The sequence below is a fragment of the Botryllus schlosseri genome, chromosome 1, assembly GCF_051294905.1.
Source record: "Botryllus schlosseri isolate E-star chromosome 1, Bs_hap1, whole genome shotgun sequence".
NCBI classification, from domain to species: domain Eukaryota; kingdom Metazoa; phylum Chordata; class Ascidiacea; order Stolidobranchia; family Styelidae; genus Botryllus; species Botryllus schlosseri.
Window position 1 is genome coordinate 34,298,970 of NC_137236.1, and position 19,227 is coordinate 34,318,196.

The following is a 19,227-nucleotide window of genomic DNA, read 5'->3' on the forward strand; positions in this document are numbered from 1 at the left end:
AGTCCCCTACTGAAATTTACGCCGGTCGTTGTCTCTGTATAAATACGGAGAGTGACATTGTCGAGCGATTCAATAGCGGTGAACAACAACGCCTGACACAGAAATGGCTATGAAAAGGCTTCAGTACGAGTACAAGAAATTTTTACAAGAACCCGGGAAGCTTCCTATTAGAGCAGGACCGATCGACGAATCTGACTTGTATCATTGGTGGGCGACGATAGAAGGACCTCCTGGTACAGCGTTTGAAGGAGGGTTATTTCGCATTCTTATAGAATACTCCACCGAATATCCCTTCAAACCACCTAAAATGCGATTTGACACCAAAATCTTCCATCCAAACGTCAGCAGAAGAGGTACGATATGCGTGGATATTTTACAAGCGCAATGGTCGCCAGCACTGACAACGGAAAAAGTACTTTTATCAATATGTTCCCTGCTTGCGTCGCCAAATCCTGACGACCCTATGGACGCCGAGAGTGCAAATCTGTACGTGGAAAACCCAACACTCTACGTTCAAAGGGCTAAGCAATGGACGGAGATGTACGCCAGAGGTGCTCCGGTAGTACTTTATTGAACGTGATTCCATACCAGATCGGTGATCAGTGTAACAGGAAAACTTCTCAACATATACTTCATATATGTCTTGCTGAATACTGAGCTGCGTTTTCTGAATGAATTCCATGCCATACCCAGGTACAGAGTATAACTCTGATGTGTATAACCCACTGTGAACTGCTATTATAGTATTTCTATTTCTCTTTTGTAATATCGCCAAAGCTTTACCAATATCTCTGCATATATGTGGCTTAAGATAACAGTTGATTTTACACAAACAAAATTGCGTTTTCTCCGAGACAACTAATAAAACATCATTGTTTACCGGAACTGTAATATTTCTATGCATTCTATTCGAACAATGTGTATTATTTCTATCTGTCTACATCAGTAAAACTATCGATTTTAGTCAATCTATTTTCAAACGTTGATTACCCGTGAGCTTTTTTTCACTTGTGGTAAATTTTTACCAGCAGCTCGTTTTTTGTTACTGATCAAATCTGTATCTCTGCTGACATTTTCTTATTGTCAGATTCTTATTATATGAAGAAATCCTGTGCTATTTTCATTATTATTACTTGTGATAGCCATTAATGTTTTACGTGCTTGTTGCAATGGATTTCCAGCGTATACATCTGAGATTTTATAATAAAATGAACCAAACTAATACTTTACGTAGCATATGTGTGTGGCCTGCGAACAATACAAAATATAAGTCTCGCTTATACCAGGAGCACTTATCAGTAACACGTTTCCGATTACAGTATATCTTAGAGATAAAGCTGTAGTAGCCAGGTTGTATTTTGGCGCTTTTCGGCCGAGGATAATACTGTGATAGATATATCTCGTGTATATATATATCTCGATATATCTCGTGTATATGTAGATATAGGCCTATCTCGTACGTTGATTTAGACCAGGGGCGGGCAACATACGGCCCGCGGGCCGGATCCGGCCCGCGAAGGGATTTTGTCCGGCCCGCGGACAGTTTTTCGTCTTATATAATAATGCGGCCCGCGGCTACAGTCTGCCAAGATTCCCCGCTACTTGCTTACTACGTCAAATTTTAGTGACTGTATGGTATTATATACAATACATGTATGCGCATTGCGCAGCGTGCGAGAGTGGAGCTTACGCGTAAGTTCGTCGAAACGGGAAGAGTTGCATTATCTGCATTTACGATGTACTCAACCCTAATATCGTTTGTGGTAATCATGGTGTTTGTCGACTACAATGGTCATTTACACCAGGCTGATATTTCTTGTTTTTGATTCCGTAGCCGGGTCGCGGGCCACTTTTCAAATGTCGTAGAAGCCGCGATCCGCATGAATTCAATATCGAGATAAAATAGGCCACACAGTTGAACAAAGACGCTATCACGTCACCTATTCAGCCCTAATGAATTGATATCTCGGTACATTTGGGGTACTGGGCTTATCGAACGCCTTGAAATCTTAATTAGTGATTGCTGCGTGTGTTGATTGATCAGAGAGAAGCAGACATGGCGGCGCCTGTATGACAATAATGCTGTTCTCAAATTCACATTGTCTTCGTCATTATCGGCGAGAAATGACTTTGAAGTGACATTGCTGTCGTTAAATACATTCATTAAATGCGATTTACAACTTGTATATGTGGATAAATGGGCGAATAATGCATCGATTCAGCAAACCGGCCCGTCAAGTACATAATTTTCCTATATCCGGCCCGCCAGCTGGAGAAGTTGCCCGCCCCTGATTTAGACAAAGTACAGATTGCACGAAATATCAGCAAGGTTAGGATGCTGGGTGTATGCTAAAGTTCGACTGGTACCAGACTTTAGAGGCGATATGAAAATTGCAGATAAACCGATAATTACAGTTCTTTCATGCTATGCTTCTGTTTCATCGTAAATAAATAAACTTGATACTGAATGTATTTTGAAACTACTTCCAACAATTGAAAATTCGACTTATTCGATAAATAAGTTACATTTAAATATCGCCACAAAATATCGGTGTATCGGCAATAAATCCTTCCTAGTCGGCGATCCGTATGTGTCGATCGAGGTGTTGTCCCAGTTAAAAACAGGACGGTAAGTCCCCGAATCTAAGAGTACATTTCAAAGTATGGATTTGTGGATATAGTAACATGCTACACAATATCATACAAAACTTTACCACATGGTGGGTTCAGGTTAGCATTAGGATTGGGGTCAGGGTTGAGGTTGAGGTTAGAGTTTGTGTTACATGGTCAATGCGATATTCTCAATGGTCGATGTTCATCGTGTCACAAGCTTCAATGTCGGGCAAGCGAAAGCCTACTTACAGCAGAAGAATTTTAGACTTGTTTCCCATAGTATCGGTAAAGGTGTGTACGCCGTTACGCGATATCATGTGCTGCGTCTTAATCTAAACTGCTGCTAATACATGGGATTTGAGACGACCGAGCACTTCTTAATTGATGGCGAACGCTATTCGACCCAACGCGATCACTTGAAGACGATAGCGGTCTTTAGACATATCATTTCGGATCACAAATCTGTTTTCAGATTCACGGATTTTACTACCATCAGTGCCTGAATTTGTTATCCTCACCGGCAGACAGTTGTAACGCTAATGAATTTCTTAGACTCTTTAGACCTGGTGTAAAATGCCATAGTAGCCAATAACCAAATATTACAATAGTAACAACAACAACACCACGGGATTTGTCAACACGAGATGATTAGCCCTGCTAGCGTCAACACGCGTCAATGCTGTTTTACGCTCGTCACTACGCCACAGTATTGTATTCTTTACATGGAATCGTATTGTAGGAAACCAAATGTACGCGTTCATATACGCACGTATAACCCGTGGTACGCCCTCGTTATATATACTTACATGGAAGGTGTGTCATGGGTACGACAGCAAACACGAGAACCAAACAAAGCAACAGCATGTTACGCAGTTGCGGAGAATGTGAATTTCAGTCCAAATATAGGGAAGCCGCTTGCAACAGACTTGTATATGAAATTCTGCATATATTATTTGGTCATGCTACATATATGTATTGTATAAACAACGTCACCTATTGTGTGTCACAATTTCGCACTAATCAGGAAATTATATTCACAATCTAAATATGACGTGTTACCTCCAAAGTCGTCTACTTTCTTATCACCCTCGATAAGCGGGTTGCTATTGGTGTATACCAGTGGCTCCCAAACCTTTTCGACTAATTGTCCCTTTCTCAAGCTCGACACTGATTCCGCCCCAATATTTAAGGATCCAAAAAGAGGACATATATACGAGAAATTTATTCATCTAACTGTGATCGCTGGTGAATTGACTATAAATAAGGTCATTTTTTCGAGTGGGTGCTCTGAAAACCGGTTTGCGCGTCAACTTTCCGTTAAGTCAAGACTAGGGCGATTTTTTTACCTAAAAATAACAATTTTGACATTTTTTGATCTTAAAAAGCCTAATTTCGACTTCATGTATGTAAATTAGGTGTTTTCCCACATAATGTTAGAATACTACTTATCTTCATTTCTGGTTGGAACTGTCTGGCTTTACTTTTCTGGTTGAAACTGTCTGTCCTTACTAAGTAGTTTGGCCTGAAAAAACCTATTTGACTTAGAAACTGAAATATTTTTACATGAAAAAACTTTATTTTAACGAAATCTGGACCGATGAAGAATTCCAGTAGTTACATCACGCATTATGGTAGAAATAATTAGGATTTGTCGTAGTACAACGAAAGACACTTCCCTACATTCTCGTATAGAAAGTGTCCGTCCTCACTAAGTATAGCTTGTCAAGAATAGAGAACGAACGTTCAACAGCAGCTGTTGCTGTTGTTGGCTGGCAACACTGAAGTTGTGCGTACACTGCTGGTGACAAACCGTGTTTCTTCATTCTGACAATGTTGTTTATATCACAATTTTTCATCATGCACTTCTTGATATAGGGACCATTGCCAACGCAGTTTTGCTTCAGTTAGGATATTGCGGCACGCTCAGCATAACACCATGTCAACCGGGGCTCCGTGTCAACCTATTTGTTTTATCTGGCCGTTTATGGTTCACAATGAGCAGATAATATTCCGTCTACAACGGTAGGCCTATAAAGTAGACCAAAAGCTATAAGATGCCGTACGATAAGCTCACCGACAGTGCAAACATTTACGATGCAAACGAAATGCAGGTGGCAAATTTTTTTTTTAAATTCGTAAACAATTTTAACAATTTTTTGACCTAATGCTACAATTTTGACAAAATTTTGACTTATTATGACATTTCAAAAAAATCGCCCTAGTTATGGCCTTTTTTAGTCAACGTTTGTGTCATATGCAGAACAAGCCGTCTTCATGTGTATTTCTTGGCCGTGTTGCTTAAATACATCTCACAGGACGGTCTAACATTTTCGCCCCCCATCGCACCCATATCGCCTCCTTTGGTATTTTCGCCGCTTTGATTCTCAAAATCGCCCACTCGGGGCAATATCGCCTACGTCGAGGACCACTGGTGTATGCGACTGTTAATTATTATGAATGGTATTAGTGTGGTCGCGTATTCGACATTACTCGATGTAATGAGATGCGTGGGATGGCAGACAGCCCATTTACACCCGCCTCATTCATAAACTTTACGTTATTTAATGATCGGGACGACAAAAGGTATGAATGCACAATTTACCGACATAAGGGAATAATTTCAGTGTTACCTCCTGTATGAATCATTAGAATAGTTTGGATGGGTGATGGTTCGAAAAATATGCACTGTGCGAGTCATGTCGTGACGGTTACCAGATAATAAATAGGCCTTAGGTCGATATCTGTAGAATGTGTCATATGTGTAGTTATAGGCGTGTAACACTATGACACCACATATATTTCCCAGGTATGCACAGACTGTTTGTGTATTCATTTCTCAAAGTTGACAGTGCATATATATTGCAATTACGACATGCAGTAAAAACCTGGCAATTAATTGAACGCAACTTACCTAGCGTGAATGTCTTGTTGTGGTCAGATGCCGTACAGTGCAGATAGGCAGCTGTGTATTTCCATCACTTATGACAAGGGCATGGTATGGAATGGTATGGAACGAAATTTCGGTAGAGAATATGTAAATGTGCAAGTGTGGTATGGTATGGTATGATATGTTATGGCATGGAAGTTTCCAAGTATGGTATGGAATGTTTTGCCATACTTCCTTACTTTTTCCATACTTGATAGTTTTCCCAGAGCCATGACAATGATCCTACTTTGGATTTTTCCAATCGATTGCAAACCTCAGAAGTCGCTCACTGTATATGTAGTAGAAAAATGATTGTAGTGATGTAAAATTTTATTCTAAGACATATTCTAATGTAGTGGTTTCCAACAGGTAGGAAAGTTATGGGTTACTATGATTGGGAATAGTCTCACTTGTAAATAAAATCTTTACCCTAATAACCTCTGTGATTAAACGTCTTTATGAAATGCCGATCGTATCTCTAGTATTTCTTAACTCATTTGCAATTCAGCAATTCGTATTATCACTTGACTCCAATTAGCGAGAATCGACTGGACAGCGGCACGTGAACTCGCATATGGGTTGTTATTCGTTCGTACGCGAAATGGTGTGATTGAAATCACCTAATTCATTATAATAAAGGTTCATATGTGTTTTATATGAATATGTGTATTCACAGGAGATCGCGGACTCCTTCTTTGACAGCATAGCCGGACTCGTTATAAATGAAATACATATTTCTTTCTTTTCCAGTTATAGTAGCATGCGAAAGTGTAGCTTATGCGGTTTATATCTACCATACGCATAAGTTTGTCAACACCAGGAAGTTTATCCGACCCATGCATTATTCGGCATTTTCACATGTAAATTGATGCTACTAAACTACATTTGGTGAAAGTTCAAACCCTTCCTATTTCCTATTTTTCTGTCGGCTTTTGCATACATTTTACGGAGCGGCAACATTGCGTTTACGGTTACCAGTTCACTGCGCATTAATTTTATTGCGTGCTATTTAATTCTGGTGGTCTTAACTTTCGCCAATAGGAACTCTTTACAAAACAAAGTCTTACCAAATTTTATTGAATTTAAATTAATGAAGAAAAAAGGTTGGGAACCAATCGTCTGATTTGACACTACATTTGTTTTATGTAATTTTGTACATGATGTAACTGATAGCAATGCGTTACCACACTAGAATTACATGTCATGAGATTTTGTTCTGATTTCTGAATAAACCCGTGTGTATATATTATATGATTCCGTCTTCGATGATTAGGTAACCTGCATCGCTGACGACATATGATATAAAGAAACTATAGGGATATCATTGGTGCAGCTGGGTCGTTCAAATGCATAATTCCATCCAAAGTAATTGTAATATAAACGCCGTAACATTTCCACAAATAAAAAATAGAACATCACTCGAGACGTTAGACAAGTTGCGAATGTATGGGAAAAGTATCAAATATGGTATAGAAGAATGTTGCTCTGGTACGCAAGATTGTTAAGTATGGTATGGTACGATCGTGGCAGTTATGGAGAATGATAAATTCCTATTCCATTCCATACCATACCATGCGCTGGTATGAAGAAATTGGTAGGGTAGGCTTACCATACGTCCTCCGGACGCCCTTTTGTCCTCTTTTTTGAGATTTTGTCCTCTTTTTTGAAAATTTAGATCAGATTTAGAGCAAATTGCGAGTGATATGCCGCAAATTAGCACAGAAGTGACGCTCCGGCGGATATTTTGGAGTGAAAAACGGTGAATTTCGCGCTGAGCGAAAATATGACCTTTTTTTTTTCTTAGTCATCCACCCGGCAATGTGGAGAGGAAAACGGTATTTTGAGCTCTGAGCAGAAGTGATGACCTTTTTTTTTAGTCAACCGATCACAAAGTGGGAAAAATTCACCGTTTTTTGAGAGTTCTACTCCGGTTTTGCAAGTAGCAAATTTCTGAAAAAGTGTCCTCTTTTTAGATTTCCAAAATATGGTAAGCCTATGGTAGGGCCCTAATGCATTCTGTGGACTCAGTTGTACCCTTACAAGTCAAGGAAAGGCTGGTAAGGTGTGCTCGCTTCTACCGAAGCGCCTATAGAAAAAGTATCAACAACGCAACTTTTCTGCGACGCGATTGCACTGCACATTGCCATTGCCGCGATGCCAGCTGATCTCACTCTCGCCGCGCAGCTTCATCCTTGCTCTTGAGCTACTCTTTCATTTCACCAGACAGCATTGTTGCGTCACACTGCCAATCTCCTCAACAATGATTAATTTGGGGCTGATTATGGGGGCTCCAGGGCCATTAGCGGAATAAATTTTATCTTTTCGCCAGCGTCAGCGTCAGAGTATTTGGTTGTATTAAGGTATGTATCGGCCTGGCTGATGCGAAACCCTTGTGGTACAACCGATACTTCCAATCACTCTCACACCTAGGAAGAGTATGGCCTTTTGGCCTTCATATTCTGACACCGGGATCTGTGTCAGCTCGACTGGCCAGTATCCCAGGCACAAGTATGGTGGCGGCGGGACAAGCCTCCGCAGACGCCCCCAGCCAACGCCTCCTTGTGCCAACTGTTTGCACCAACAAGTGACGAAACTTATTGGTAGAAAAAAGAAGCAAACAGGAAGCAACCTTTTGGGAGCTCTTGGGTACTTTGGACCCAAGAGTGACCTATTAAGGCGCTTCTGGCAATAGCAACATGATGTAGTGCCATGCGGCTGCCGCAAGCGTAACGGGGTGGAGGTTTACTGCGGTTCCTCCAGGTAACCCCTAAAAAAAAAAAAAAAGACAGCGTCAGCTTTCGATTGATACCCGGTTCATCAAATTTTATGCTCGGTAAGCCGGTCAAAAATCACCTTCAATTTGCCTTTGATTAAATGTAAAGTATGACGTGACCAATTTAATTGAGACGTGAGATTTGCTTGTGTCGACACCATATAGGACACTATGCTTGAATTACCGTGTTCAAATGCGTCATTAGTAACCGGGGGAAGTACCGAGAAGCGCTGCTCGGTAATAATACGACGCGCCGGCCGGCATAGTACCGCAAGTACCGGTGACAACGACGTAATGTCAGCAGCTGTTCCATTGAGCAGCATTCTTACCTATTGCTGTCCCCATTATGCAGCCGCATTGGCTCGTGTGTACACATCACACTGCATGCCGCAGTTACGTAAGCTTTATAAGTAGTCGTCGGAAGGGGCCGTTTACACTTAAATTCACGTGCCTTGGAGTCGACTTTCATCAAAATACACCAACCAGGGCTCTGTCAACAAAAGGAGTTCGTGCACCTTCTAAGATAGTACATTGAACGCTTTCTTGTTCGAAATTTCATGCTGGTGACGTCATATTTTGAGATACGATGGTTGATATACAATGTTCTTTCCAATTCTCTACCAGTTGCTGACGATTACCCCTGAAAAGTGTCGGCCAAAAGTATTCGGGTTCATTTCAATATGAATATACTATACAATTGTATATGGAAGTTCTGTATTTCCAAGAAGCTCTTCACAAGTAGTTTTGCACGTAAAAATGCAGACTGGAGTCTGCTTTCTTACAAATGCCGATCAAAATGTCAGACTGAAGGACGTCAGAGGTCGATGACTTCCAACGACCCTATGTCATGTATGCTTGACATCTAACATCGTGTCGTATTCATAAACCAATGATCAAGCATACAAGCAGTGTTGGGATGAGTCACGTTTTATAAATTGCTTGACTTGACCCGGCCTCGACATATGACAAAATTGGGATGACACATGTCCCGGACAGGATTTTCGAGGTCATTTTTACTGCAACAAACACCAATCAATCCTAATTGTTTATCCACCAGATTCCATTCACTTTATGTTTTCGGTATAATTAACTACAACGCAGCCCAAGCATGCTATAAATTGACGTATTAATATACCCTTCATTGAAATTATAATATATTTACTACCATGCACAAATTTATTTGATGAGTATCGGTTGTGTGGAAATAATAGAAATTTCGCGCATTAAATGTATTCCTGTCACACATGTCGGATTCCATATTGGGTCGCTAGATTTTAATCACGATGTACGAACAACGATAGCGCACGGTAGTTTTCGAATAACGATATGCTTCACCCACTATTACGAAAGTTCAACTCCAATGGCAATTTCGATGAGTTTGGTATTTGTTAACGAACGGATAATGTTTGATGACGTGAAATTGAATCGACATCGCAAGGTGTGAAATAACTTAACCTAACCTGATTCAAGCCGTTTGTATGACTTAACTCGGGACTTGAATAGTAAAGCACATCAACAGCTTGAATTTGCGTTAGTTCTGTTATCGATGGCGCTCAAGACCGTAAGGTACTGGTGGACTCACAAAATTTTTCAATTTTTTTTTATTGCAGAATCCTAAAGTATGAAACTAGGTCTTTTCAAAAATGTATTGCTCTTGTCTGATTTCGAATTAGAAGAATGTTAAAATACGATTTGAAACCATCCCTTTTCGTAGAAACTCACTCCCCCATACAATTTCATTTATTTAAATGTTATACCCACAAGCAAAAACCTCTACACCCTCCAGACATTCGTTCACAGGGGTAGTGCATATGCCTCGTCTTCGCCCTTTTGAATGTGTGGAAAGCATAATTTGGTACCAAAAGGTGACAATGGCCTGATTTAGACTCATGCAATTACAGTGCATACCTCATCAGAGTATTCCTATGTGCAATATTGTATTGCGGTCAAAGTGATAGCTGACAGATGCTCATTAGCAGAGAGTCTCATGAACCGACGTCCAAGGTTTAATTGCGTGACCTTCGACCATCCGGTCTGGCGAACTTTATCCTCCCCGGCCGCTATTTATAACGTAGGTGTATACGCGAGCTTCATTTTGTCAGAATATGGTGTCTATAAGTCCTATTGTAATTTCGTAATAGTGACCCTAATTCCAAAGTACGTGTATGTAATATTGATTGCAACTGGCGTGACAAGCTGCTGCGGTAAAGATCCGTTTCGTATATATGCGTCATAAATTCTACGTGCCTATATGCAACTGTGCATACGTTCCTACGTTTCTACGTGCAAGCCGAATTTGGATTAAAATGTTGTACTCGATTTATACCGCGGTGTAAGTCTGAGGTAGGTTCCGGTTTCGTGTGTCATGGGTGTGTATTCACACTCATATATTAGGGGTGGTATACGGGTGGAAATACATACTATTTTCGCTGAGAGTGTGCTTACATTCCATACATCCTGTTCTACATTCATTACACGCCCGCATGCGAAATTAACCCTTCGCCGATATTGCTAATCTAAGATACCCGAGTGGTTACAGTTACAGTTACAGCATAGCGTTACACTTTATTATGTAACCGTTATTGTTGATACTGTTGCGGTTGCTTTGCTATTTATGGAGCTTTGACTGCATTGGTATTTTACACCAAGCCCTCACTTTCTATTCATATCATTCTAGATTTGCCGACATCCAACAATTTCGTTCTAGGCGCTTATAACAATACTTATGCAAAAATGGTGGAGTCGACCTCGGTCGGACGCGAGCTCACAACCCATTGGTCTTGTAGCTGTGGAACGTATACCACTGCGCTATTTCTCCCCAATCCTATTCCATGGCTTGTGAAGATTGTCTGAATTATTGCTGTGCACGTCAATCAATATCCTATTAACAATATCAAGCATAGATCTGTTTCTATTAAAAATCAGAATCTGAATTAGAATCTGAAAGATAATAACTATAGTATTCATTCGTATGCTTCTATTCTGTGCTATCGCGTAATATTTCCTTGCATGTGTGACTTGATGTGGATGTACCATGTGCGTGACTTCGTGTACCAATGGAAGAAATAAAATAAAATGATCTCTCAAGTGTGAGCCATCTGACCTTGTTTTTTGCATATATTCTCAGTAATGTAAGTTTTTCCGGCTAAGCAAGCACTTTCTGCATGGTTACAACGCAGGCTGCACGGAAGCTGAGGGTCCGATTTCCATTGAACGCGCTACTATTATTATTACTACTTCTACTCCTACCAGTGATGAGCATCGGAGCGGAGTCAGAGTGTATTCGGACCGGAGTTTTGCCGATTTTGTGACAGTCGGAGCGGTGTCGGAGTTTACTACAGATATTTTTTCGGAGATTTTCGGACTTTTGTAACTTTTGTCCCCGATATCTTTGGATAGCTCTGACCAGAAGACACTATCTATTACCAACAAAAATACAGACTGTTGACACCTTGTAAAGTTGTAATATGACGGGTAACATGCGAAAATGATTGCAAAGTGCATATAAATCAGCCGTCTGCACTGTTAGAGAGTAGATAATGCTATAAGGCCAACCATATCATTACATTTATTGAGTAAAACATATTACCAAGTGTACCATTCTTGCCACTCTAATGATATGGTTAAAATGGTATGATTGGCCACGAGCTATCTTAACCTAGTGATCTAGCAAGGCATTTTCGTTGAGCAGTGTCTGTAGGCCTAATCTGTAGTGAGTGTCTGGTGATTCGGATACTTGACGAGATTATTCGGAGTATCTCGGAGTCTAGGATTGAGCTCTAGGGAGTTTTCCTCAGACACTAAAGTTGTCGGAGGGATTCGGAGTCTCGAAAAGCACTATCCGCTCATCACTGACTCCTACTACTATACTAGAATTGCAAATTTCTCCGATTTCTACCATGACGTAGGGTGGGAATCAGATTAATGGCACTTTCTGGTACAGAATTTAGCTTTCATGACCTTTAAAAGTGGATGAGAACGGGTAAACAATACCAATTCGTAGGATCACAGTGGTGGAGTGGGCCCTATTCTCGTGTACCAGCCCACGACATCGCGAAAATCTGGTACACTTAAGTACAACTCATTACACCTCTGAGATATATGTCGATAAGAATGGGTGTGTTTGACTCGTAAAACTATAACTTTTTACCTGAAAGTGTCGGTGGCTTGATTTGCATCATACACTGTGGCGGAATTCTGGTAAATAAACCCATATTTACAGTTCACATGTGTGTTAGTAGCTGGAATATACTAAGCCAGTGCTTTTCAACCTGTGTGACAGTTCGCACTTGTGCGAATGAAAAAAATTGCAGTGCGAATGACGAAGGTGGTGCGAACGGTGCGAATGAAAATCCCGGATGAGTGCGAACGACGAAGATGGTGCGAATGGTGTGAATGAAAATCCTTGATGAGTGCGATTGAAAATTGCGAATAATATTTGTTAATTTTTCTGACCTGGAATAATTCAAGTAAACCTAATGGGAAATTCAAAGTCAGTGTAACTTTGTTGTTGCGACGCAATTGTAAAAACTTGTTTAACTTACGACGCACCATTAATCGTAGCTCTCACAAGCCGTAGTGAATTAATATTTTCACACTATAATTATTATGTAATCTAAATCCTGGTTTGGAAGCTTGTGTAGTCGCAGAAACACAGCATATCAGCTCGTCTGAGCCTGCGACAGGCTGGAAAAATAACGTCAAATTGACTTTCTGCTTTCTTTCGCTAAACAATCATCATACTTTCGTAATGACTGGCACGAGGATAGTAGTAAATACCAGCATTAGGCTACAGAGTCACATTTGCAAGTTGCTGTTACGGGAATTTTTACCCCTTCAATGGTTATTAAAGTATGGACCGCAACGGGTATAATTTTGGGTCGACACGGTGCCAGAGCTATCTGCTAATATGTATGTAATATTTGTTGAATTTATTGCAAAAAATCCTGCGATAGTATTTACAAATCTACGGCCACGGTGTTGGGTAGCCTACTGTAGCCAATAAGCGAGACACGCAGAAAATATGGCGTTATCATGAGAATTCATGATAAGATTTGTCTGACTGGTTTTTCTGGAAAACATGGTCGAAGACCGTTGGAAAGAACTAGTGTATAAGTGACTAGGGGTGTGCAACGAGCTATTTCAGGCCTATGAGACTCATTCATTTCGAGGCCACCCCCTTCTGCGTCGGGTCACATGAGGACGTAAAGTTTTGGCCAACAAACCGCTGGTAAAATGCGGTGCCAAAACATAAGCGTCGACAAAGCCTCGGCCAAAACATGTCCGACGCTGGATGGCTAAACCATTCGATATGGATGGATAAGGATATGATCCGTTGTTGACCAGTGATGAGCGGATAGTGCTTTTCGAGACTCCGAATCCCTCCGACAACTTTAGTGTCTGAGGAAAACTCCCTCCGACTCCGAAGAGCTCAATCCCAGACTCCGAGATACTCCGATGAATCTCGTCAAGTATCCGAAACATAATTAACTACAGACAATGTTCAACGAATGCCTTGCTAGATCCCTAGATTAAGATAGCTCGTGGCCAATCATACCATTTTAACCATATCATTTGAGTGACAAGCATGATACACTTGATAATGTGTTTTACTAAATAAATGTGATAATATGGTTGGCCTCAGAGTATTGTCTATTCCCCAGCCCCAATTGCAGTGCAGATGGCTGATTTTTATGCACTTGGCAATCATTTTTGCATGTTACCCGTAATATTACAACTTTACAAGGTTTCAACTGTCTGTGTTTTGGTTTGTAATCATAATCAATCGTGTATTCTGGTCAGAGCTATCCAAAGATATCGGAGACAAAAGTTACAATACTTCGAAATTCTCCGAAAAAATATCGGTAGTAAACTCCGACTCCGCTCCGACTGTCACAAAATCGGCAAAACTCCGCTCCGAATCCACTCCGACTCCGCTCCGATGCTCATCACTGTTGTTGACACGAAATAGTGCAGTTCTTGCAATCCGAGTAGACCAGTGGTTCCCAACGTGGGCGATATCGCCCCCAGGGGGCGATTTGTCGGTCCAGGGGGGCGAAAATAGTCAAGGGGCGATAGGGGGGCGAAAACGGACGAAGGGGGCGATTAGGGGGGCGATGGCGTGGTGAAATGGCTATATTGGCGTCCATGACCGTAACTGCCACACCCAAACCCCCAATTGAGATGGGGGCCCGAGCTCGAAGGGGGCCCACAATTTTTTCGTGAATTAACATTAATTATAGAGTAATATTTTGGAAATTTAGGCAACTTTTTCAAAGTAATTTCGCGCTGCGCGCCATTTCCTGATCGCATATTTCTTGCTTATTGGATACTATTCCTCCAAGGAATAATACGCATGAGGTATAGAAATGGGCATCTCGGCGTCAGCCATTATCACACCATGACGCACCAAGACATATGATGTTTCAGGCCATGTAACATGCGACTCCGAGAAATGTGCCAGAACGAGAAAACCTTGGCGGAAAAGGACTGCCTTTATGCTGACCTATACTTCGATATATATATGATATACATAGGCCTATATATTTAATTGTCCATAGGCGCCTAAATGGCTGGCGCCAAATGTTCGTGTCCTGGCAATCAGAATCCCACAAAAAAATGCCATCTCGCAAAGAAAAATTAATTCCCAGTGCAGAAATACCAATTTGAAATCGTGTGCGTCTAGTACGTATGGGCGATTTGAATATATATTTGACATAGCAGACAGGCCACGAAATGTCATTACGTAACGAAGTCATTATACCCACGGGTCCGCCCAAATATTTTCAATTATTATTTACGGGCGCTACATTTTCCAAGACACCTTTCACTCAGCTTTACCGGTAAATCTGAATACATGAGCAGAGAGAGGATACAAAATTGACTGCAATATATATGCAATTCCCGATCAGATTGACCGATTCAATCATAAATGATAGAAATTTTTCGCGCTTAGCGCGAATTAAGCCGACTAACTAAAGAGTCCAACAATTTGTGCTGAGAAGTATAGCGGTAAAGAGGTATCGGGGGAGTTTGGTCTGAGGGATGCAGAAGTTTGCTTTATCGCCCTATGGAGGAGGGTCAAGACCAACGTATTGGGAGGGGGTGACGAAATGCTGTTACGGTCCTTTGGGAATCAAGTCGGAGAAATCACTTTTTTTGTTAGTCAAATCACCAAAATTTAGCTGGAAAAGTGTAATTTCGAGGTCGAGCCGAAAAGTTGACCTTTTTTCTTAGTCGACTCGCCGGTGATTTCAGTCTGTTTCCCCATTTTTCGGTTCCCAATACATATTTTTATAGAATTTTGGATAGAATTGTTGTGTGATCGTTCTGTATATGTCATGTATGTCCGTAAAATCGCAGCATACTACTACTGTATTATTAAAAATGAATTCCTTTTCATGGGCGAGGCTCGCGTCGCGAGATGCCAAAAGAACTCAGATTTTGCTAGTTGTCTAAAAGCTGATTTAACGTTATTCAACTGTTATGAATTCTCAAGTTAGATTGGCCTAAATAGCAGAACACACGGTATCGTGAGTATATTTGCTCTTCCCACATACTCGCGAGACAGAAAATGTGAAATCGAAAAAAAAAAACAGTCGGGGCAGCGTATCATAAGGTAGCGAGCTCTAATGTGCGTACTCTCCTTGATCGTTTGGACCTTATTTTCCACCTTCTTTTCCAAGATATAAGGCAAACGCCTCAACACAAACACATGGCTTTTCACCCTTTCGACTACCTGGAGCCTCCTAGACCTTTTTGTCAGCTCTCAAAATCGATTCCTTCCAGCAAGCATTTATTCACTCATGAAAAATACGTTGTATTTTGGATAGGAATGCAGAACAGCTTTTAAGACCTGGCCGTCCAAGCACTAGTAGACGTTCTTGTACAAAACCCATGAACTTGTTTGGCCGAGAAGGGTCTTAGTGAAATAGTAGAAATCAAAACGAGCGAAAATAGTAGCCTTTTTAATGAGACACGTGATGGCTTGAGATACATAGTATCCAATTTGTTGCACAAATAAGTTGTATTTCATCTTATTTTTGTATAACAATTTTCGGTTGTGCGAATGAAATTTATTTTGCAAAAAAAGGGCGAATGAAGCTCAAAAAGGTTGAAAAGCACTGTACTAAGCCATGGCATTACGGTGTTTTCTAGTAGGAAAATTCTGCATTTATGTTATTCATTTATATATTTAACGAGATTTAAACTTAGATGTCAATATTGATATCGATTTTAGTAGACGCATTGTCGGTCATTGGAGAAACAAGATTGAATGAAAACGAACAATGAACCTAATTTTGGAAGAGGTTTTACTATATGTGAGAAGGCATTTCCCTATATCTTTACAGCGTTGTTTTACGTATGCAAAATACTATTTTACCAAGGACTATAGGCTTAGAATTAGCGTGGAAGTACCTCACTAGTCACTGGAAATGCAATGTAAAATTATGACGTAATAGTTCCGGTTTCGTTGGGAGTTTCCACATTTCGTTTGTAATGGCAATATGACATGCAAAGGTAGATCCGCTTTTGACTGAAATGATGAACCTAGTTCCGCATATCTCCTATCCAATGCTACCGAGGGAATATCGCTATTTAATCCAGTGGTAGTACACCGGTGTTCCATGGAACACTTTCGGTTCCGCGAACCAGTTTCTGGAGTTCCGTGGAGGTCGAGACACACGCTCGGCTCAACTCAACATATGATTAGTGATGACAATCCCGTCTTGGCCATCATTGGGTGCGGGCAATTAGACCTGGTCCGTAGTTGCATTGTGACTGCTGTGGTAGTACGTCATGTACAGTAGCGTACGCAGGTTGGGGGTCGGAATTGAAGCCCCGTTCCCCGGAAATGCCAATTCCCTCTCCATTTGTTGAAATCCCGTTTGTAATCATGTAATTCATGTCACGCCGCTACATTTCCACCTATCAATACGATGACACATATCCAGTGGAAGTCTCGCATTTCTGAACTTTTGTTTGACAGGAAACGCAGAAGTAACACCAATGTGCGATAAATAAACATTAATTTGTTTTTGTGTTATATGTAAATTATATTTTAGTGATCTCGTTCTTTTAAACGCTCTGTTGATGCACATTTTGTGCACCAGCGATGTATAGTAATGCATTATATGCTGCGTATAGTTTTTATGACCCAGCGAAAATTCGGAGTTGCTGTTATTATTATTGCTGTTTGTGGTATTCATGGTGTTTGTCGACTACTATGGTAATTTATACCAGGCCGATATTTCTTTATTTTGATTCTGGAGCTAACGACCTGTTGCACGGCGCAGTACTAGACTTTTATTAAGACACCGCTTACGCGCATGGAATGGCGAGGAGCCTAGATAAAAAAGATTCAGGTTCCGCGAATGCTTGCAGATTGGCGTAAGTGTTTCAGGGATTGGCTAAGGTTAATAACCGGTGATCTAATCACAGCATGACCATCATTCAACCTTCATCCAACTTCTCGGTAATATTTCTAGAATTTTACTGGCACTATGGTTGACAGAGGCGCATTAGATGACGCATTGAAATTCTAACTGATTGCGTCGGTATGTCAAATCCACATTTGCTTTGTTTTATGGTATGCGGACTTTGACTGGATCGGGTCACTACGCGAAGCTGCTGTTGTGTAGACTGCATATTGTACACCTGTGCTTGTTTGTGGATGGAGTCTTTGTAGTTTGTTCCATACAAAGAACCTCACATATACCAATCCTGAGCAAAACATACTGAACTGACGATTCGGACTGTCAGTTATTCGACTTACCTGCCATTAGATGTTATTCACATTTACACATCAGATTGAGGGGATTAAGTATTTAGCAGAGATGAGCGGATTTGAAATTTCTATGTCCTAATCCAATCCAAATCTGGACCTTCAAATCCAAATCCAAATCCTAATCCATAACTTTTTCATATTCAAGTCCATGTCCAATCCTAATCCGATTCCAACTGGAAATTCAGAAAAAACGGATTTGTTTGCCGCCATTCGCCACACGACATTTCAATCTCCCAGAAAATAGGTAAATCCAATCCAAATCCTAATCCGTTCTGAAAAAAAATGTCTAATCCAAATCCAATCCAAATCCGACAAAATTTTACAAATCCTGTTTTTTTCAAAACCTAATCCTAATCCATGCTCATCTCTGGTATTTAGGTCTTCACAGTTGTTTACGGGTCTTATGGGATCCGCGGTTTCGCAGAAACTCTTTATTAAGGCCCCTGCCAAGATACGAATATAGATATAGGAAGAAAGAGGTATTGTTTGTACCTACGCACCATCGCGGTGCTTTGACTGAATAGGTTCAAAACAACGGAAAAATTATGGTTTAATCTTCACGAATTTTCCTGTACGCCCAATGTAGGATTGACAAGCACATAGCGGAGAAGCAGCGAATACCAATTATATAAACGATTCTTTGGCATGACCCCGCACACTGCAAACGTTTCAATCATTCAGAGCGATATGCCAATGAAATGCAGAGAATAACATTTCACTTTATATTCTGTGGACAACTGAAATCACGCTTATTGACGTATTTACATTGTGCCTTGGTACCTTGTGTTTTACCCCATATTGTATTTTAACGTTAGGTTTATTCCGTTCATAATGTTAGGTTGGTAAAGCCGGCAAACCACTCTAGTCGACAATATCATTGAAATCACCAATATATCAGGAATCGAACCAACACTTTCATTACAGTAGTCACATTTTATCGGAAACGAGGGTAGCTATTTCTGGGTTCTATACCAATACCGATAAAACCATTACCCTGAACGAACATCACCGAGAATTCCATTACCGAGAATGGACATTACCAAGAATGGACAGTACCGAGAATGGACATATGTTTGTGTTTCATATGATTAAACGCCTCGGCAATTCTGATTATAAAAACCTTTATAT

The 19,227-nt window shown here is 40.7% G+C and overlaps 2 protein-coding genes across 5 annotated transcripts in view; both read left to right on the forward strand.

Annotated features, from left to right (window-relative positions):
- The first annotated feature begins 49 nt into the window (after positions 1 to 49).
- LOC145448105 (ubiquitin-conjugating enzyme E2 D1-like) lies at positions 50 to 1,396 on the forward strand. The gene has a single exon (XM_080326425.1). It carries the CDS (start codon positions 104 to 106, stop codon positions 572 to 574), a length of 471 nt encoding a protein of 156 aa, XP_080182551.1. The 5' UTR covers positions 50 to 103; the 3' UTR covers positions 575 to 1,396.
- A 6,485-nt stretch (positions 1,397 to 7,881) lies between these two features.
- LOC145435743 (armadillo repeat-containing protein 1-like) overlaps positions 7,882 to 19,227 on the forward strand; it is a 391,422-nt gene continuing 380,076 nt past the window's right edge. For 2 of the 4 annotated variants that reach the window (XM_080313031.1, XM_080313036.1), the window contains exon 1: positions 7,884 to 7,899. The gene's annotated coding sequence lies outside the window, so the exon portion shown is untranslated. Of the gene's footprint in view, positions 7,904 to 19,227 lie in introns of all 4 variants that reach the window. The other 2 variants (XM_080313042.1, XM_080313040.1) reach the window with 2 other exon arrangements.

Coding starts and splice junctions, on each gene's coding strand:
- LOC145448105 (XM_080326425.1), top strand. CDS start 104: ATGGCTATGAAAAGGCTTCAGTACGAGTACAAGAAATTTTTACAAGAA.